This window comes from Falco punctatus (genome assembly GCF_963210335.1).
Source record: "Falco punctatus genome assembly, chromosome: 1".
Taxonomy (NCBI): domain Eukaryota; kingdom Metazoa; phylum Chordata; class Aves; order Falconiformes; family Falconidae; genus Falco; species Falco punctatus.
Genome location: NC_137580.1, coordinates 26560624 through 26582009, shown reverse-complemented (window position 1 = coordinate 26582009; position 21386 = coordinate 26560624). Strand labels below are relative to the sequence as shown.

The 21386-nt window shown below is 42.4% G+C and overlaps 1 protein-coding gene across 1 annotated transcript in view; it reads right to left on the bottom strand.

Moving 5' to 3' along the window:
* Window positions 1–11325: 11325 nt before the first annotated feature.
* The window catches only part of PDS5A (PDS5 cohesin associated factor A), an 85900-nt gene continuing 75839 nt past the window's right edge, over window positions 11326–21386 (bottom strand). The window contains exons 30-33 of the mRNA XM_080408143.1: window positions 18105–18250; window positions 16796–16901; window positions 14333–14685; window positions 11326–12531 (exon numbers count right to left, since the gene is read on the bottom strand). Coding sequence (XP_080264269.1) covers window positions 12528–12531; window positions 14333–14685; window positions 16796–16901; window positions 18105–18250 — 609 coding nt within the window. The 3' untranslated portion in view covers window positions 11326–12527. The remainder of the gene's footprint in view (window positions 12532–14332; window positions 14686–16795; window positions 16902–18104; window positions 18251–21386) is intronic.

Genomic DNA, 21386 nt, shown 5'->3' with positions numbered 1-21386 from the left:
GAAGACAGGAACTTAAAACATGGGTACAGTTGCTTTCTAAGTACAAATAAATCCTGCGTTGTCTTCCTCTTATCATGTAAGAAGACTGCTCGAGACAGTAATCTTGAAGTCTAAATGGCCCCATTTTTCTAAACAAGATACTGGCAATGACGATTACCTGATTGCCTGAGCATCAATCGGATTTCGTTGCTGAACGTTTTAACATGCATCCAGCAAAGTGGTTTATCCCTTGTTTGTTTTGTTGGTGGGAACAAGAAACTGTTCCTCATCCAGTTCCGCAAAAAGAAAAGCATGGCTTTGTTCAAAGGTAGAGAAATGCCCTTTCCTGTGGCCAAAAGGCTCCGTTTTCCCGTGAGTGCCAAAAGCCCTCACTGTATCCCACCCCCACTCGCCAAATTCACAGCTTCCTCCCGTTGCTTCTGCAAACAAGCTGTGTTCTCGGTATGACAAACCGGTACATTTCAGAGACAAAAACTTAGGAACATATCCTTCTGGAAAGATGTGGCACTTAGTGCTATTCATTCTGCATATTCCAAACTTTCTTCTTTTTTTTTAAAAAAAAAAGCTTGCCACAGAGAACATGGGGCCTTGATTATAATTGGTTTGGTAGTGTTTATCTGAGCAATTAGGTACCAGTGGTGTAGGAATAGGTCTTGGGGGTTTTTTTTATTATCATTGTATTTAACTGTTTTCCAAGTAAACTTGTATTGGAACACTTACGTAAGGAATATAGGATCTCTTGTTGTTGTCTGAAAGGATGAATTAAATAGCCAGAAAGAAGCTTACCTTGTAATGCCAATTCTGCATTATATGGTGTGGGTAACAGAAACATTTAAACTATGCAAATTTAAGCTTAACAGCTGTGAATCAGACTAGGCACTTCAGAGCATATAGATTGTGTATTTAATCGGGGAAGGGGGAAGAGGAGGGAGGGTGGGAAGTCAAAACATGGTTTCAGGCAAGAGTTCTTGTTTGCCGCATTGGTGATAACGCTGTGAAGGCGAAGTGTTCCATTTTCAGCTCAAGGGGAAACCTGCCTGTGTGCATGTCCCTTGCTTGCTTCCTAAATACCAACAAAAGCTAGTGCTTAGACCAGAGGCTTGCCCGAAGCGGGTAACGGTAAATAATTTAGCAGTGAAAGTTAGGTTTACTTCACGTGGGCTGATGAGCAGATGCAACAAGAAAGTGAGGTGTCCTCTCCTGCTGTGTCTTGTTGGTAGAGTTGATGAGAAGCATCTCAGTAAGCGCGGCCACCGATCTGTGATCAGGCGGTTGGTTTTATATGGTTTTTATGAGCAGTTGGCTCAACAATAGGTAGCGAAAGAGCATTTCACCGTACCATCTGTTGCACTGCAGAACCGAAGCATGGGAGTAAAGGTGCTTGTTGGGTGCCTAAAGCTTTTTCTGGGAAGACCATATAGATGCTTCCACTGTTAACTGTCCTCGTTTTCCAGGCACAGCTTTCTCCTACGGCTAGGCAAAGGGGCAGTCCCTTCTTTCTTGATAAGTTTTCTGATCTATTCCAGACCCATCAGCAAACCATGTATCTTGCTGTTCCCATTTGTGGCATTGGTGTCATACGCTGATTCATCGTTAGACTCGCAAGACCAACTGTCGTTAACGCATTTTGCTTCTTGCTTGGTTATTCCAGCTGCAGTGCTCTGTAGGTAGCAACTCGACTTCAGATTTGTTCTCACTGGACAAACTCGTGAAAATCATTTGCACTGTACTGTGATGTGATGTTCCTTCTCTGCTGTTACCTGCTTTGTAGGCATCAAAATAGCTAGCCGATTGCTAATGGTGCTGAGCCATTCATCGATAATGTAAGTTAAGACATATGACTCAACAGATGAGGAAATGTACTGTGAAAATGCTGTACTTGTCCATTTTACGATTTGCGGCAGCTGCTGGTGCTCTGTTGTGGTGTCTGAAGGAGGCTGTCATCATACGAATGCTGATGTCAACTGTTGAAGAACCCTGCTTTTCACTTGCCTTTTCCATCCTAAATTCTGACTTCTCTAATTTAAAAAGAAAAAAAAAATTAACAAGAAAAAAAATACAGCATCAGTGTTTGGTTCCTGAGCATCAGGCTACCTGTACAGGAGGAGCGGGTGGGCTGGAATGCAGCATCAGTGTTTTTTTGTCTTGAAAATAAAAACTACACAAACACTTTTGTACACAAATGATTTTTTAAATAAACACATTTTAAAAGATGTTGATTTTCACTGGGAATGCTTAACAATAAATGCATGTTTCCCTGAAAACAGTTTTCATTTTATTTCTGGTAATTTGAATTGTTCTGATACTACAGGGTATACTGCCTCCATGTCAGTAACAAGGGAGAAAGGGATGATCATTTTCATGATGCGCACTTAAAATTTTGAAAAAGAAAAATGTGTAAATATAAGCTGTGTAATGAAAGCGTGCGTTATTTCAACTAGGACTGCCTTATGTGATAACCTAAGAAATATATGTACATATACAGCACCTTGTGTCTCCTTTCAAAGCTGTGTCTGAAGATACAAAATCAGTAACTTGCAGAGGAAAAAATGTTCTGTGGGTTTTCCAGCACCACTCATTTAATTTCATCTTTGTGCGTTTTAAACTGTATTTCGTATAAACTGCAGTTGGTTCTTACTTGGGAAGGTGACAGCCTGCTGGGTAATAACACTGCCCTCTTTCTCAGCTGTGGAACAACCTGGTTGAGATGACGCCTATGGATTCGTTTGCCACCAGTACGCGCAGTTCTCTTGTTTGGAGTTTGTCAATGTTAGCGAAATGGAGTAAGGCTGTTCAGAAGGCAGTGTCTGCCCAGCCAGAGCCGAGTGGTGAGTTTGCTGTGGAGCTGGTTGTGACCATCTGTTCCAGGTCTGTGTCCCATCTACCTCTGTGTGTGTGTGTCCCTGGGCAGGTTGGGCAGGTTTTGAGGCAGGCTCTACAAGATGCACAGTTGTACAGTGTTAAAAACAGTCGTGTAAGGGGGATTGTTTTGTTTAAATTTACTGTCATCAGGAGCTGTGTTGCATTGTGGTACCTGATTTACGAAGAGGTGTGAGGGAGAAGGAACATGCCCCAGCCCCTCTGCCGGGGGTGAGGGCTGCTTCTCTTAGCCTGCCTGTTGATTTAGGGAGGGAAAAAAAATAAAATATCCATATTCCCTTCTTCTTGTAGTTAGATGTTACTATGACGTGAGTAACTGAGAGCTCCTGTATACTGAAATACCCTCAAAGTTGTCTGACAGCGTTGTCGTTTCTTCTGGCACCCCAAAACTGGAAGCGAGTTCACAGTTGAAATGGACCGATAGTGCTTACTGGCTCGACTTCTCCTGTACTTAATTTTCTGTTTCAATAGCTGTAATGCTGACACGTCTGGCTCTCAGGCAGGTAACAGATACTGCCAATGCAGCAAATCCAGGATTTTAAGTTGTTTTAAGGTCAAGTCTGGATCTGGAGCACCCGCGTCTGGTATAATGTCAAATAAATTACATTGCTTCACTTAGTGGCTGCTTTGTGTTGAAATACATGAAGTCTTCAGGTGGGTTTGTGACAGCCTGGTGTAAAATAAGAGTCATGGGCTGGGATGGTGAGGGGGGGAAAAACGAGTCTGGTGTTGCTGGGGGTGGGGGGAAGGTGAGAGAGAAGCTGGTTTGTGCTGATGTTAGAGCCACCAAATCCTTTAGCAGCCCAAGTCCTTGGTGTGCAGCTGCCTTTGCTTGCAGGCGTGGTGCAGGGCACAGGCGTGGGGCCCCTGCTCCTACAGCGGGTGGGAAAAGGGGTTGTGCACAACAGCGCCTTGCTTTGCCGGCCCCGGTCGCTTCCCTTCCTCCGTCTTGCCCAGAATGACTCTTCTCAGCTGGCGTGTTGAGAACACGATAGGTGGCAAGTAGCCAAGGCTCCTGCAGATCCTGTCAGAGAGGTTTGGGAAGTTCCTGGTAGCGGGGCCATGTTGCTGGGTTGTGGGAGCAGCCCTTGCCTGCCTTGGGGCAAAGCTGGCTGTGTCCCCATTTCAGCCACACGCCCACTGCCTGGGTGCAGAGCTGGGTCCAAGGGTGGCTTTCTCAGAGCAGCAACACCTGGCTGCTTACAGCCCAACAAAGGATGAGCCAGTTACGCTCTAAGGTGGATCTTGCTTCAAAAAAGAGACCTAGAACCGGCTGGTCCCATTTCATGCTGCGGTTGGGTACAGCCTGGTAGGTAAGCATTTTATTATTTTTTAACAAAGAACAAGCACTGGAAATCATGTCATCGCCACGGGTTTGTATTTCTTTGAATGCAAGGCTGAAGAACGAACACCAGCCATGGAGTGGGTCCCAGCTGTCCTTGGCAGCGGTGGCCAACATGTTCTCATGTCACGGCGAGAAGCTGTGTTGGATGCGAGGTAGTTTATCTGTGCAGGAGGTGGTTTAAATGATTTGAAGCCGTCAGTTCAAATGGAATGAAACCCCCTCACATTTATGGCTTTTACTGTTAAAGAGACAGCTCTTGAGAAATTAATCCTGTGTGTGAACTTCCCCGCGGCCCCGGTGGGAACGGGGCATGGGGGAGGAATGCGGGTGGTTGCAGTGATGGGCATTTCTCAGTGGCCGGGTCACACACAAGAGGCACGATGTCAGGTTGGTATTAATTGGTTTGGAATAAGTTTGGCTTGGAAACAGGAAAATCTTCCCAGGGTCCCTTCCAGCCCTCTGCTCTCCTGGAAGAGGCACCTCTTCGCATTTCTGCTATGGGTCAGGTCAGGCCTGTGCCCCCAGCACCAGGTGGTGGTTCAGGACCAGGGTCTAACCAGGTGCCCGGCAATTCAAGTGGCTACAAACGCTGCCAAGAGCATCAGTGGCTTAAGCAAATAAGCAGTTGCCCATTTAGGCCCTTAAAAACCACATGGTGGTGCATGGCGGGCGTTAGGTGGTGCATGGCGGGCGTTAGGTGCTGCCCTGCCTCAAGTCATTTGTGAAGGCAGCTCGGGGCTGTTCCTCTGTGCAAGGTGATGAGGGAGGCCACAGGTCTGCTCCAGCACCATGACCCCAGCCAGCTCCACACCAGGCCCAGACAAGCCCCAAACCCCAGCAGCCCAGACCAGGGGGTAGATGCCCACCAAGATGCAGCTGTTTGTAGGCTGAGCCTCACCCCTACGGGCTACACGTCCCCGCTGCGCCACTCGTGCCAGTCCATGACAGCGTCCTGCCATCTCGGCTCTGCTACACCAACAGCTTCTGCCATGCATCCAGCAGCTTGGACATTAAGGAGCTGCTGCCAGCCTGAACTGTAATAAAATACATATATTGTTTTAATTTTTTTTTTTTAAGTAGGCCAAAGCTCCCTCTATCATCCTACTTGGATGTTTGGTAACATCTGCTGCATCAGTGCACTGGCAGGGTTGGTGCCTGAAGGCTGCAGGAGATTATACAAAAAAGCCCTTGCCTTGTTCCCTCGCCGTCCTTACCAGACCTGAGCACCACTGACACGTTGAACTTGGTGTTAGGAACCACTGTCATGGCAAGAGAGCTCCCAGGACTGGCAGGAACAGAAAATGAGGCGCAAAAGATCCTGCTGTGAGGTGAAGCTCTGGCCATGACTTTGTATACAGAAGGCCAAGCTCAAGTAACGCTCAATGGACCCAATCACCATCATTTCAGAGGACTCTGACCCGAATCAATCGATCAACCACCCATTTCTCTAGGGATATACCTCCAAGCACAGGTGTCTGTGTGTTCACTGTGAATGAAAATCGCCCGTTTAGGTGTTTATACACATGGATATACTGTGATGGATGATCTTACCAGGAAGGTATCTTTGAAACTTGGAAAGCCAGAGACAACGGGACTGTAAATGCCACCGTGACCAGGGTATGTACAGTCTGTGAGGGGCTCATGGTGTGAGGGGCTGTGGCAACCAGAAGGGATTAAAAATACACTGCTGCTGGGTGGGGGAATGCTGGATCTCCTGCGATAGCTTGTAATAGTCCAGATGACAAGAAAATTCCTGAAAGTATTTAAAAGATTTGGCCATTCAGCGCATGTTGACCGAGTCCCAGGCAGCTCAGGAGCTGCCTGTGGCTCACAGCAGGGTGCAGTCTATGGCAGGTGTGCTGTGAGAAGCAACTCCCCACTTGATGAAGGGAGCAAGTAAAGCAGTAACCTGTGCTGACTTGGGGAGGACACCTACTCCGAACATGGAGAGTCCTGGTGGGAAAAGCAGAGTTTAAAATCTTGTTACTGAAGCAGAACCTGATAAACTATGAACGCATCCCCCCCCCCAGAAGCATCAGAAATGAGTCACAGCACAGAGTCCTCTTTCTCTCCAAATCGTTTTGTGGTAGGAGCTAAGCTCGTGTAGAGGGAAGTGAGATGGTAATGCAGAAGATGCAATACGCAAGCATGGGCGGATACAGCAAAGACGACCCTGAAGAACAGCCAGCCAGGAAGCGACGTACTGTGGCCAGAAGGCTGAGAAAAGGGGACGGGAAAGGGTGCCAAGGACAGGTACAGAGCTAGTGTGGTCATGTCCGCTCCCAGCGGCTGCAGAGTGGCTTCTCTGCCCAGATCCCATCCTGGTGTAATGGCATGAGGAAGGATGAACAGTGATGGCTTCTACCACCACCCAGAACGATTTATGCAGATTACGGCTTGCTCTCTCCTTTCCTGGGAAGATTCAGGGAAGGAAGCAGCCAGGAGGTGATGGCACGAATTACCTGGGCAGTGACAGCCTCCCCTAGTTTTGCAGGAAGTGGAGAAGAGCTGTCTGTGGGCAGCCAGGAGCAGCACAGTGCCCACGCAGGGCACCCTGCACGTGCTGTGGAGGCAGTAAACCTCCCGTGAGAAGACAGATGGCTCAGACCTCTGCTGCCAGCATCAGCCCACCCTGCTTCTGGCCTGGGGGCAGCACTGAGAGAGATGAGCAGACACACCTGAACATACGACAAAGCAAACTGTTATCTTGAGTTTTCACTCATACTGCAGAGGAAGATATTCCAAGCATCCCAGCCTCCCTTGGAGTACAGGGCCGGACTACGCGCCCACTGCCCAGTCAGACGCCGGCTGTTGCATCAGCGTCGTGCCAAGGTAAGAAATGAGGTCACCGCCTATGGAGTTTCTAGAGCACGCCGTGATAACCCACCTGCTTTACAGCAATCAGACTCACCACCAAAGCCACCCAGCCATGATCACCTGCCAGCTCTTGCTTCAGAAGCCTTGGTGCATCAAGGTCAACATAGATCAATTTGCTTCCAGGGCAGCGAGAGGAGAATTAAATGCCTGAACTTAAGGAGGAAAAAGTGTATTTCTTTTTCTGGAGCATGCTAGCCTTGCAGTGTTATGAACACACACCTGAGCTCTTGTGGCTGTTGATAGTCTTGTCATAGGAGGAGGACAGTTGGTGTACAAAGACTTACTTGGTCATGCTTCTTGCCTCAACTGACATGCTGCTCAGACTACACTGCTGCCAGCATGACTTCAGCAAGCTACAAATTGCTCACACTGAAAAGCGGATGTGTCTCCTGCTGGCTGCCTCTCCCCATCGGGTAACACGGGACTCATCCATGGGCAGCACAGTGTCTCAGCTCCGCTGACTGGGGATCCAGCTGCACAGCTGGTGATGAATCCACCAGGTTCAAAGTTGAACGCCTTCTTAGAACCATTTCTTGCCAAAGCTCAAGGGGTCACTATGAGTCCTGACTCTTCCTCCTGTTGGCTTGCAACACCCAGCTATTGCAGTCAGACAGTTCCTTGATAAAAGTTTTTCATTACTTTTACTAGGCAGAAAAGCAGAGCAGATGCTCTGTTGCAGGTCAGAAAGGTCTTCTCATCAGGTTGGCAGGACTTCTTCTTCCAGGGCAATGGTACCACATGCTGCCTGCTGCAGGCAGTCATTCCAGTAATTCTTCATGTGCAGTTTGTGTCAAGTGCCGTGAGTGACAGCAGGGCGCTGAGGAACACGCTCACGTGGCCTTTAAGCACGTGATGCCGGCTGCATTCAGGCGCAGTAAGCGCGGCTGCTGCTTTGGCTCTTGCAGCCTGAGTGAGGAGGTTATCTGAACTGGAACCAGCCTGAAACGACCTTTTGCTGTGGTTCCACTCGTTTCTTTACAAGCATCTGCAAATGCCAACAACTTGTTCATTTCCTTTCAGACTACAGAAAATAAGGCTGCGAACTTGCCTTGAGTGAGAGATGTTCCTACTTGGAATGTTAACGTATTCTAGCGATTCATGTTTGTGGAAGCAGTCATCCTGCAGGTCACCAGTGACTTGATGCTAAGGAATCTGATGTGAGCCATGGGACTGGCCACCTTCTTCTAGAAACAGCAGATCAGAGAGTGTGAGATCAAAGAGAGAAATTGGGTTGCTCACCCCCTTTTGTCTCTCATGTGGTAAAACTACAGGAATAAGAAATTTTGGATCTACTCTCCTGACCCAGGCTGTGCAGCAGGGAAGGGAGATGGCTGTCAGCCATCACCTCTGCTACTGCACCAGGACTTCCAGGTTCTGCTCCTGAGGAAGTCCAATCTTGTTTGCAACCTTCCAGGAACCAAGGCAAACGGATCGAGGGGACGCCAGGCTTAAAAACTCTTTAAGGAATGAAAGCCGCTCTTGGCCTTTGAAGTTTAGGAGTATTTTATCTTACTATTTGAGTTTCCCTCTGACCGTTTAAGTACCTGGAGTAGTCACCAGCAGGATGATTCCTTCCTTGTCAGAAATGTAAGCAGTGAAAGGCTTTGCGGGACCTATCAAGTGCTGCTGTACAGAAGGACTTGGCTAACTCGTTTAACACTTTGCTGTTCCCTATGCAAATGTGTTCCCGTGCTGAGATACAATTCCTTGGGCTGAGACCAGGTACTCTGTGACTAAAGCTCGGTTGTCAGCTATGCACACCTGCAGCCTGGCTGGCAAGTAGGCTCCATCGTCCAGCTTCTTTAGTTTGGGCTATTTCCTTGAGGGCCCATTTGGGACTTGATTTCTGTGCACAAACCAACCAACAGAGTAACGGAGCACACATGCAAGCAAACTAGGATCCATATGGATGATTTCTTAAAGCAGCAAATTTCCTGTGTATTGCAAATGCTTGGTAATCCCAAATCTTTTCAGATCTTTAGAGAGGCCAGTTCAGCTGTGACAGCCCCATCAGTTAACTTGAAACTCTAATGCTAGTCTGAAGTTGAACTTGGTTCAACAACATATGCCAAGTATCTAATGGCTGGAAGTATGTTTTAGGTAAGTATCAATTCTAGAACTTAAAGGCTTGTCAGCACGTGCAGAAAAGATTTGTAATGCATATTATTTTCCTGTTTAAGATTGCTCTAGGGAACATTAATTATTTTGTCTAAAACAACTATTCAGATTTGATTTTGTTAAGTGGTAAAGGCTTAATTTGGTGCGTTACAAAGTAAGTTCTCAGAACCGCCTTCCTGTCTTACTGTTGCAGAAGCTGTGCAGTCCAGGCATCAGAGGACACAAAGGAACAGAAATAAATGTATGTCTGCTAAGAAACAAAGCCACACTTTTATGAGGATGGGAACTTAAAGATGATGAGAACTTAGCTCTAACTATGTAACAGAATGTGAAACCTCAGCACCTTTAAATCCTACACTGGATAAAAAGCCATAAAGACTGGGTTTCACCTGGCTTCCTTTTATTCTTTATCACACATTCACAAGTGAAAAACTCTGAGCACCACTTTTCTTATTACAATGAAAGAATTCCCATTCTTACATAAAATACTCAAAACCTCACATATAGCCAAGTACGAACACCCACCTTTCTCTGGAATAATTTGCCCTCAATTCTGGTTTTATACTGATATACTTAATAGATCTTATCTTTAAAGCCTAAGAAGAAGTACTAGCAACGCATAAATTTATGTATATATAAAAATCATGCCTGCAATTCCCTGTATTTGTTATAAAGGCTGACGGTTCCAACTACTTGCTATCACAAGCAAGACTGCTGTAATGACCCCCGGCCTTAGGGGATACTGTTCTTCCAGAAAGATGTCCATCCTGAGATAACTCTGAACTGTGCCATGGGTGCTCTCAGGGCGCTGGTGGGAGAGCGGTGGGGAATAGGCATAGAAGTGCTGCAGGTAGCCTCGTCTGGGGCAAGTTCTGAAAAGAAACCAGCAGGCCACCGCCAGCAGGCCTCTCCTACAGCCTGTACACTGCATTTCTGCTCTTTCTGTACACAGCCATTTACGCCCAGCATAACTCGCTACATGAATGTACTTATTTTCTTTGACTATACTGATAATCAACATACAGAAGTAACTCAGGTGTGCCCCTAAAAACTCTGAGCATGGCACTGAGCCTCCAGAAATCCCTTCTAACCTAAATTATTCTGTGAGGATTCCCTGAGTAAGTTGACGTTTAAACCGATCCAAAAAGAAAGGGGGGGGGGGGGGGGCGGGGGGGAAAGACACACAATGGGACACCCCACAAACCCCCCCCCAACAATTATGCACTTCACATCAATGCTTTTCACAACAATTCTGAATATTTGCAAGATCTGTCAAGTCCAGATTTCAAATCATTGTTAGAGGCACACCACGAGGTACCAGAGATCATTTCCAAAAGAGACTTTCTTTTTTAGGTAGCACCTAAAAACTTTTAACAAAAACATTTTAAAATTGGTTTAAACCAGAATACTGTAACTTTTGTGTGGGGGAAGTACTGGACCAGAGCACTAAAAAGAAACTGCATTATGATCAGTAAATCCATCTTGTGAAATTATTTCAGTTTTAGAAATCAAAACCCTGACAGATGTGTAATTAAATGCTTTTAAAATCTCCCAGTCTTCCTTTGTTAAAAGCATTTCAAATCCTTCAAGTCAAACCATCACAGACTGCTTTAGAAAAAGTTGCATATACTGCTTCATGAAGAGCCTGGTTTTCTCTGTTACAGAGGAAAAATAACTGTAACACCAGCTAAACACTCAATAGAGTTAGCCATTGTTTAACAGCACACAGCCGCGCCCTACACATTTTAGGAGAGCAACTAATCCTTCACTGAGGTCAACAGCATCCAGCTCTTCTACAATGAATCAAGGGATTTCAAAACAATTTGCAGAAGAGAAAAGGGGAATTGAGGCACAGGGAACAAAGTGAACTGTTCACCTTCACTCTGCTGACCAACCTCCTTCTTCCCATGAAACTTCACAAGATAAAGCACTGTAACTTCACCTAAAAAACCTTATCTTTTAAACTATGGAACTGTCTGCAGTAAAACATCTTAAAACTTCTTTGCTCAATACCCTATATCTATGAACATCCAAGACCATGCACAGATATAGCAAGTAGTTTTCTGTGAAAGGAAAAAAAAAAAAAAAAAAAAAAGACTGCCACATGACACCTAGAAGCGTTTATTTTATGCAACAAACTTAAATATGATCATGTGTACATAAAAGTGTACACTGTATCTATGCTGAACAATGCCAGGAAACATAATATTGATGCAACAATCTTCTAAAAGAAACATTAAAAAATGAGCCTGGACAGGAAGACAAAATGCAAAACAGACTTACTTCCAATCAGCACAATGCTTAAAATTGAGAGCAATCCTAAACATTTCCAACTTTCCTTACAAAGCTGCCAAAGTCCAACTATTTTTAAAAATTGATTTTTTTTTTCTTTACATCAATAATAAAAATCTGGTGACAAACATTATAAAATCAAATGCTGGACTGTCTTTACTCCTGTAAAATTTAGAATATTCCAACAGAACCGCAGGAGTAAAAACACTTAAAAGTGATATATGTTTTTATAAAACAAACATCAATATGTACATTTATTGCAAATTATATTAAACTAAAACGGAGGGAAAATTAAAAATGAAATGTCTACTTGCGAATTAATAATAATTTTAAATGATTACTTTCCCACTCTGATAAAAATCAGAAAGCAACATTTATAAAATTGCCACCACATGACTTTTCATAGCAGGGAACTGAAATCTGTACATCTTATTTTTGCAGAAAAGTAGGCAGGCAGAAAGAATTATACATAAAACAGTCTCCAAAAGTAAAGCAAAAAGACTTTTTGTGGTTTTTTTTTTTTCCTCTAGTCTTGTTTAAAATCCATTCAGTAGACTTCTACTTTTTCTGTGAAACATGGGAAATACCTGGCTCTAGGATCATGAATTTTCAATGTCAGTGTAAGGACCTCCTCTGACTTTCTTTAAAATAAAAAATGCAGCATGGAAATTAATGGTGTAAATACACTTTTAAACTCCAGAATGCAGGAACTGGAACCAAGTGTTAAGCAATTTGCTTAATTATTGACTTTTCATAAAAAAAGTCTCTGGGGAAATAAGTACAGATGCTTTTAGCCTCTTTCTCAAGAGTTTCTGCTTTACATTTCCATTGAGAAGGATTAATTTTGTGTGAAAGGGAAGCATAGTTTTCCTTCTGGTTTCAGAGCTGAAAGCTGTTGTGTTTTGAAGTAATTTCAGTTCCTGTACAGGAAATTTCTGAATCCTAGTTTTTGCAGAAGCTTGGAGCATGCCTTTATTTGGCCTTCATTTCCTCCCTTTTCGAGCAAGTTTTCTTTTTACCTTTTTTGGGGGAAAAAGGAAATAGAAGTTAATTGTGAGGACATGGAAATTACAATTGATTCTGAATCAAAATCCTACCTATATTGTTCACATTTTAGCTTTTGCACTCTTTACACTGTGATTCTTCCCACTCCATCTTTTATCTACTCAGCAATTACATAATTAATTGAATATATCTGAATTTCCTTACTGTATAGCACAACTTCCTGATAAACTAGGAAATACACAAGTTGAATAACAATAATTTCATCACTGAGTAATGTTTTTTCAGCATAAAGAAATACATTTATCCATAGCTTTCACTTGAAACAGAGTAAGAATGGTAACTTGTTCTAATTAACTATTTAATTACACAGGTTTATAAAATTAGCCTGTCTTACTTAAGAACAAGCACTACTTCAAATGTTTTTCAAATATTTACAGTAACTTGTACATGTCTGCTTAAGAGGAAAAAAAATATCCTTTCAGGCACGGCTATTTTTACATACATTTCTCTGGAAGACAGACACATTTTTTTTGATTCCTTGCTGTATAAGCGACAATAGAAAAAACAGAATTGTCCTATATAAGATGCCTGCTACACCTTAAGGAAGCCTCCCTCTGCTATCTCTGTATCCTCAGTATCTTCCTGGCTGCTCCCACAGGCCTTAAAAAGATCCATTGCATTTTGGGAATATTCTGGACTTGACTCTATCTCCAACAGTGAATCTCCATCACTTCCAAGCACCTGGCTTCTGAAAAATGTTAACAATGTTTTGGTATTTTTTTCCAAGAAACACTGAGGTATTACATATTTTCAAGAAGCTATCTGATACAGGTTGCTTATTGAAGGCTATGGATAGTGCAATTTGTTATGAAGACTCAAAGAAATCTGATGTATAAAACAAGCATTGCAATGCAGCATACAACTACTACTGTCTTGAAAGACTGCACAATTTACTGGTGTGAATCTTGCTGTGAGAGGAAAAGGTAATTCTTTTTGATTGAAGTTCTCTGCAAGATCTTCAATTTACAAAATCTCTTGAAAGAGACCATTTCACTGATTCTTTCTTCCTTTAAATCCATTTGAGAGTCCTTCCAGCACACTGGCTTGCTGACCTTATCTTATTGCTCTACAATTTTGGACACTTTTGCATTAAAATTATTATTGTATCAGATTCAGCTAAACCAATTTCTCAGTGTTTATGTGCATTTGTGGTTTGTTTATATTGCAAATAAAATCAACACACTGAAACACTACAGAAAAATAAATTATCATCCAAGAGCTGTTTTGTAGTTTACACAGTTCCAAATTCTCCTTTTGATTTACTTAAAACATATATTGAAATACTGTTAATATTAAACAAGCATAAACCCAAAATATCAGAAAAGAATTACAGTTGGAATTACAATTTGTTCCGTTCATTAAAGATGGTCAATTTTCAAGCCTTTATTATAAATGAACTGAAGCGGAGCAGAGCACCCAAATTCCAGTGTACCTGGCGTAAATGAATGCACCGAAACACCTTCAACTCTTGGTTCTTTTACGTAGCCATGCTAGTTAAATACAATTTGGTGAAAACAGGCTAGATTATCCTGTTCTGACCAAGTAAATTCATCTCTCCAATTCCAGCTGCCCTGGTACTTACTTTGAAAAACAGAACACAACACAATATATGTCGGACCATGGTGTTTATAAATCACTGTGGTTTAGTCGTGCCCTTTAACTATGTTAGATCTGCTATACTTGTAAATTCAGGATTTATCTTGACACAGGAAAGGCCCACCCGACACATGTATTTTATTATTTATTTATTCTTACCTTTGTAGATCAATTTGCCTCTGTGCTGCTGCAGGCTTTTTTGCTGTGTCTTGCTGTTTTGGTGCTTTGGCATTACCTGCCTCTAAACTCCCTGGACTTTCTTGACTGACTGCTGCCCTTTTCCTTCCCCTGACAGGTGGTTTATTTGTTTCCTCATTTTTTGCAGTGGTACCCTGAGGTTCAGGTTTGGGTGGACGCCCTCTCCTGGTTTTTGCTGCGAGTGATGGTCCTGTTTCATCTACATTTTTTTCTTCTGTTTTTTGATGAATATTCTCAGTTCCAGATGCTGTTGCTGTTCTTTTTTTCCCTCGTTCAGTGCTGTTTCCTTGTGTAGCCTGATCAGAATTAATCTCCTAGAAAATAAAAATATTGAATGTGAAGAAAAAAAGAGATGCCTAAAGGCAAACTCAAATTGTTACCTCCCTCCGACAGAAACATAACCTTATCAAACAGTATGTGTTCTTACAGAAATACAGCACATGGTCTTAGACCTAGTAAAAAGTTTTACTAAATGGGATTTCAGACATCAACCTTGCAAAAAGATTTTCTACGTTGGGTATAACATTAATATCTGCACCCAATGTATCTAAAGTTGCTTAAAAGTGAGATTACAGTAAGACTAATAAAACTGAGCCGCTTCCATGACTGTTCTTCTGGACAAGCTCTTTTTACTGCCTCTTTAACAACTGACAGGAGAGAACTGAGGAGCAAGGGTAATGATTCTGGTACAGCAAATGATTTTTACTTCAATACATGCACATTTTTTTATTATTTTTTTTTTTTAGCTATTCCTAAGAAATTTACAGGTAAACTACAAAGCTTTTTTGAATATGCTTTGCCTAACTTCTCTAACTTTTCAGAAGAACCCTACTTTGGGGAAATAGAACCAAAAAAGGAATCACACATTGAAATTCGGGAAAGATTTTTTTCTTCTTCATTAACTTACAGGTGTGAATATCACATGGATGTTGTGTTTTAAAAGATTAAGAAAGAGATGTGATGATACAAAGCCAAAACACCTGATTACTCCGATTTCACCTAATCAAAAAAGACTGAGTAGATACATAACTTCTTAAAACATGTACAGCATGAACTATTTATGTATCCCCACAATCATTACAAAAATCTATTTTTAATTTTAGAATCACAGAATCATCTAGGTTGGAACTGACTTCTGGAAATCATCTGGTCAAACCTTCTGTTGAAAGCAGGGCCTCGGGTTATCCAGGGCCCCTGACAAGCCAAGCCGTGAACAGCGACATTCCACCACTTTTCTGAGCAACCTATTCCAGTCTTTAATTTTCCTCACAATGCAGATTTAAAAAAAAATTTTTGCTTGCATCCAGATGGAATTTCCCCTGAAGTAACTTCTGCCTGTAGCCTTCTGTCCTGTCACCATGCAGCCTTGAGAAAAAGAGTACTTCAATCTTCTCCACAAATACCTTTCAGATATTGAAAGACTGATTAGATTCCCCCAAGGCTTCTACTCTATAGGCTGAAGAAACCCAAGTCTTTCAACCTTTCTTCATACAACAACTCCTCTAAGCCTTTAAATCATCTTGGCCACCCTCTGCAAAGCTCTCTCCAGTTTTTCAATCTGTGTTGAACTGGGCAGGACACAGTATTCTGGACTCAGTATTCCAGGTTAGCCTAATGAATGCCAAATAGGGTGGAATAATCACATCCCTCAATCTGCTTGCTATACTCTTGCTGATTGCAGCCCAGGGCCCAGCTTGCCCTCACTGCTGCCAAGGCATGCTGCCGATTCATGCTCCACTGGTTGTCCACCGTGATGGTCCCCCCATGTCCTTGTCAGCCGGCCTACACCCCAGCCAGGCAGATTCCAGCACACTGTACTGTTGCTTAAGTTTAATCTACCCCAGATGCAGGACTTCACATTTACCTTTGTTAAACTACATGCAACTGTTATGCTTTAGAAGTTGAAAAATCATGATGATTTATGCATGATCTTCTCTGTCTCTAATGGAAGGGGGGAAAACATTAACAATCCTCAAAGTTTAAATAATAATTCAGTTGTGACACAATCCAAAAGTCACATACATATTTCATGCTAAAGGATCGCTTGAAATTTTCCCGGCAGTATCTTCAGTTAAAGCTACAGGCGTCAGCCTTCACTCTGAATCACAGCCTTACCGTTATTTATACTGGAAAACACAGAATAAAGGTGGGAATCTTTTAAAAACAAGGAAGTCCCTTCCAGTTTGCCTGTGCTATTTTTGAGCACGTGAGCTCTATTAATTACTCTGGATAAAATAAACAGTAGTTTTGAAAATAACGGGTCTAGAATGGTCTAGAAAATATTGGGCTAGGAAAGTGATATAACTACTTGAAATGAAATCAGACATTACCAGCTCCTCAGAGACCACCTGCAGTGATGCACACTGAATAAACGTCCAATGCCAAGCTTATTAGAGATACGGTCCATAAAATCCCCAGACATACCTTGTTTTTCACAGGTTCTGTCTTTGCTGGTGTGACTGAAATAATCCTCACAGGATTTTCATCATTTTCACTGACTCCAGTTTCTGATATATCCGAACTTTGTTCCCTGGTAGCATAATTGAAGACAAAATAAAACCAAAATATACAGAACAGCAGAAGAAAAATGTCTGCAATTATTTTAAAAATAATAAAAAAACCCAACACAGGCTGAATTATAAAGAGTTGAATTTGCCCGAGTCCACACTTACATCTTCTTTCTGAGAACTGGGAAAGATCTGAAAGGTGTTGGCTTGTCACTGAGCCAAATCCCTTATCACAGACACAATGCCATTATGATTCTTTTTGCAAACTTAAGACCAATGCTCTAAACAAGGCTGTGTTCTTTTTCCCGATAGAAAAAGCCCATATTGGCAAAGGTAGCAAAGAAAAATAAAGACCAGCAATGCTCAAGCTTCATGTTAATTTACACAAACATACAATTATTTTAAAAACAAAATAGTTAAAGAAATAAATAAACAAGATTATTACAGCAGGTATCATGCACAACTTACAACACAAATTCTGAACTGAGTTAGGCTGCTCTTCAGCCTTATGAATTGTAGCAATGACAGGTGACTTTCTCTACTTCCCTCAACCCTTTCTCTTAACCAGTTAATCAATTCCAAAATAAATTATACAATCTTAAAATTTGAAAGTGTAAACTGTTTCTCCAGATTGAAGACAAACCTAAAAACTCTGGATCCACACAAAATTGACACTTACTAGAAGAAAGACCGAATATTACAATCATATGTTGCATCTCTCCACTGAGATCCTGGTCCTCTTCAGCAAGCTCTCTTTAATTGTTCTTAATCTTAAATAGGTCAGAATATTTCATCTACATCAAAAATGTTTCTTGTTACCAATTAGGATTAATCCTAATTTATACATCAAAAATGTGTGAGTTGCAAAAATCTGTTTAGTATTAATTATGGCTGGTCTCTTCAATTGATACATTTTCTGATGTAAAAATATTATGAATGTTAATGACCAAAATTTCAGACAGTATAGTGTCTCCTCTGTTGTGTTTTATGTAATTACACACAGGCCACACCTAAACACTGTACTGAATGTTTTTCTACTAAAAAAAAAAACAAAAAGCAAAGATGGAGATTTTACCTATAGAGAACTATTGTATTTTTTTGAAGTAGATAAGACACTCTTCAAACACACAGGCACGCCCATCAAAGCATGTCCTGTCCTAAAACACGCAAGCACACTGCAGAACATGAAGTAAAAAGGTGACAAAAGAAATTTCAAACTCCTGTACCGTGATCTGTTTCCTGCAGAAGAGCTCAGCTCAGAGTTTACACTGATATTACTTCCAGTCTCTGATCCTGTAGTTCTAATATATGGTCTCCTTCCAGTTGCAGATAATGGTTTGTTTACCGTACCTAATACACCAGTTGGTTTTGGCTAGAAGAAAATGTTTAAATATTAAAAAATAGGTACTTCAGACACATATTTAGTTTTTAAAATATTTTCTTAAGTATTTTAATATACTTTTTCTCGATTAACAGTCTCAGTCATGATGTCATTGGTCTAGAGCTACAGACCTCATCTCTACTTAAAAAACAGCCTACTCTACTTTTATTTCTTATAATTTAACAGCACTTCACCCATTGCCTTGCTCTCTCTCATGCTTTGAAGACTCAACAGCTGTAGAAGTCTCAACAAAAGCCAGAATGTTGGTAATGTTAGAGGGCTGAAAGGATGTGGCAATATCCTTTCAGTCTCAACATAGTTGAGAGCCTCTTGGTAAGGATGAAGACGACAGTAAATAAAGCAGATGATGTTGTGGGAGTCTACCATCAACCACCCAGCCAGGATGACACCACCAATGAATTATTCTACAAGGAATTAAGGGATCTCTCTAGATAACTGCCCTTGTCCTTATGGGTGATTTTAACACCCCAGACATCAGCTGGGAATATCGTACAGTGGAGACAAACAGGTCCAAGAAATTTCTGAACCATGTCGAAGGTAGCTTCTTGGTGTAGGTACTAAGGGAGCCCACTAGGAAAGATGCCCTCCTAGATTTGTTTTTTGTGAACAGAGAAGGACTTGTGAAGTGGTGATTGGTGACTGTTCTTGGTCACAGTGACCACGTAATAGTTGAGTTTCAAACTGTTGGCAACAGGAGAAAAACTGCCAACAAAACTTCAAGCCTGCATATGGGGAGAGCAAACTTGGGGCTACTGAAGCCCATCGTTGCTGCCTGGGACCCCCAGAGTGCTGCATTGGAAGACCATGACTGAGGGGATGATAAACTCCCAGCTGACCCTGAACTTGTTTGTGACTTGCTGCTCCAGCTGGATGCACATAAATTTATGGGGCCTGATGGGATTCATCCCAGGGTACTGAATGAGCTGGCTGATGTTACTGTGGGACCTCCCTCCATTCTTTTTCAATGGCCTTGGGAGTCTGGAGAGGTCCCAGTCAATTGGAAGCTGGCAAATGTTCCCCAGTTTTCAAGAAGGGTAAGAAGGAAGACTCTGGTAATGACAGGCCTGTCAGTCTCATTTCAGTGCCTGGTAAAACTATGGAGAAGGTTATTCTGGGAGTTACAGAAAAACACTTGAGACACAATGCAGTCATTGGTCATAGCCAGCACAGGTTTACAACGTGAAAGTCATGCTTAACCAACTTAATTTTCTTTCATGACAAGGTCACCCATCTAGCTGGCCAAAGGAAACCAGCAGACATGATGGGTTTGGATTTTAGCAAAGCTTTTGACACAGCCTCTCACAGTATCCTTCTGCACAGTTCATCCAGCACACAGCTAGACAAGTCCATAGTATGTTGGGTGAGCAACTGGCTGACAGGTCAGGCTCAAAGGGTTATAGTAAATGGGGCTACATCAGGCTGGTAGTCAGTCACCAGTGGGGTTCCCCAAGGCTCAATTTTAGGGCCAGTGCTCTTTTAATATTTTTATAAATGATCTAGCTGCAGGAGTTGAATGTACATTAAATAAGTTTGCTGATGATACTAAACTAGGAGGGGAGCTGTGGACTCACTTGAGGGTAGAGAAGCCTTACAGAGGTATCTGCATAGACCAGAGAGTTGGAAAATCACCAATCATATGAAATTTAACAAGAGCAAGTGCCTGATTCTCCACCTGCGACAGGGTAATCCTGGTTACACATACAAACTGGGGGATGAGAGGCTGGAGAGCAGTCCTCCAGAAAGAGATCTGAGGATCTGGGTTAATGGCAAGTTGAATATGAGTCAACAGTGTGCCCTGGCAGCCAAAAGGGCCAACTGTGTCTTGGGGTGCATCAAACACAGCATAACCAGCTGGTCAAGGGAGGTGACTGTCCCACTCTACACTGCACTGGTGCAGCCCCACCTCGAATACCATGTGCAGTTTTGGGTGCCTCAATATAAAAAGGACATCAAACTATTAAGAGTGTGTCCAAAAGAGGGTGACCAAGATGGTGAAAGGCTTTGAGGACAAACTTTACAAGGAATGGCTGAGGTCACTTGGTTTGTTCAGACTGGAGAAGAAAAGGCTGAGGGGTGACCTCATCGCAGACTACAATCTCCTCAAGGGGGGCAGCGGAGGGGGAGGTGCTGATCTCTCTCTGGTGACCAGCCGGGACATGAGAAAATGGTATGAAACTGCATCCGAAGTTCAGACTGGACATTGGGAAAAGGTTCTTCACTGAGAGGGTAATTGCTTACTGAAACAGGGTGCCCAGGGAAGTGGCTGCACAACCAAACCTGTCAGAGTTCAAGGAGCATCTGGAAGATGTTCTTAGTCATATGGTTTAGTTTTAAGTAATCCTGCGAGGAGCAGGGAGTTGGACTTTATGACCCTTAGGAGTCCCTTCCAACTTGAGATATTCAATGATTCTAACATCCTGTAACTGCAAAGCAAAGCACCTCTGGGAAAGGCTTTCCAAAACGTAATGCAGAATTAGGTTCACTACAACATTAGGAAATGTGTACACTTTTATACAGAAAACTAGTGTAAAAATATTTAACACTATCTGTTCTGGGGTCCTCTGATACAGCGATGGTATTTTAGATCTTGCTACGGCTGGTGCTTGTTGACTGATTTGGTCAGGCTGGGTAGGCAGCAGGAAGTTTTTTATTTTGTCTCTGGAGAGGAGTCAAAGAAGTTTTCATAACTGGTGTGTCACATTCTTCACGTAATTTTACATTTCCTCAGAGACCAAGCTAACTTATTAAGACATTCCCACAAGAAAAGTAATCCCCATGTGTGGAAATTATAAGGGAGCAGGCAGGAGAGAGATACCACAGATACTGGAAAACATCTGGCTAGCGAATAAAAAGAAAAAAAGCAATGATCTCAATAGGAATGGCCTGTTACTGAGCACATGTTCAGTAGCTGCATCATCCTAGTGCTAATACCGCACGTTTACTTTAACGTATTATTCTTGTAATATTTTATTTGCTCAGTTTACCAAGTAACTCAATTTATTGCATGTCCAAAGAAGGGCAACAAAGCTGGTGAAGAGACTACATAACAATTCTTATGAGGAGCAGCTGAGGGAGCTGGGATTGTTTAGTCTGCAGCGAAGGAGAC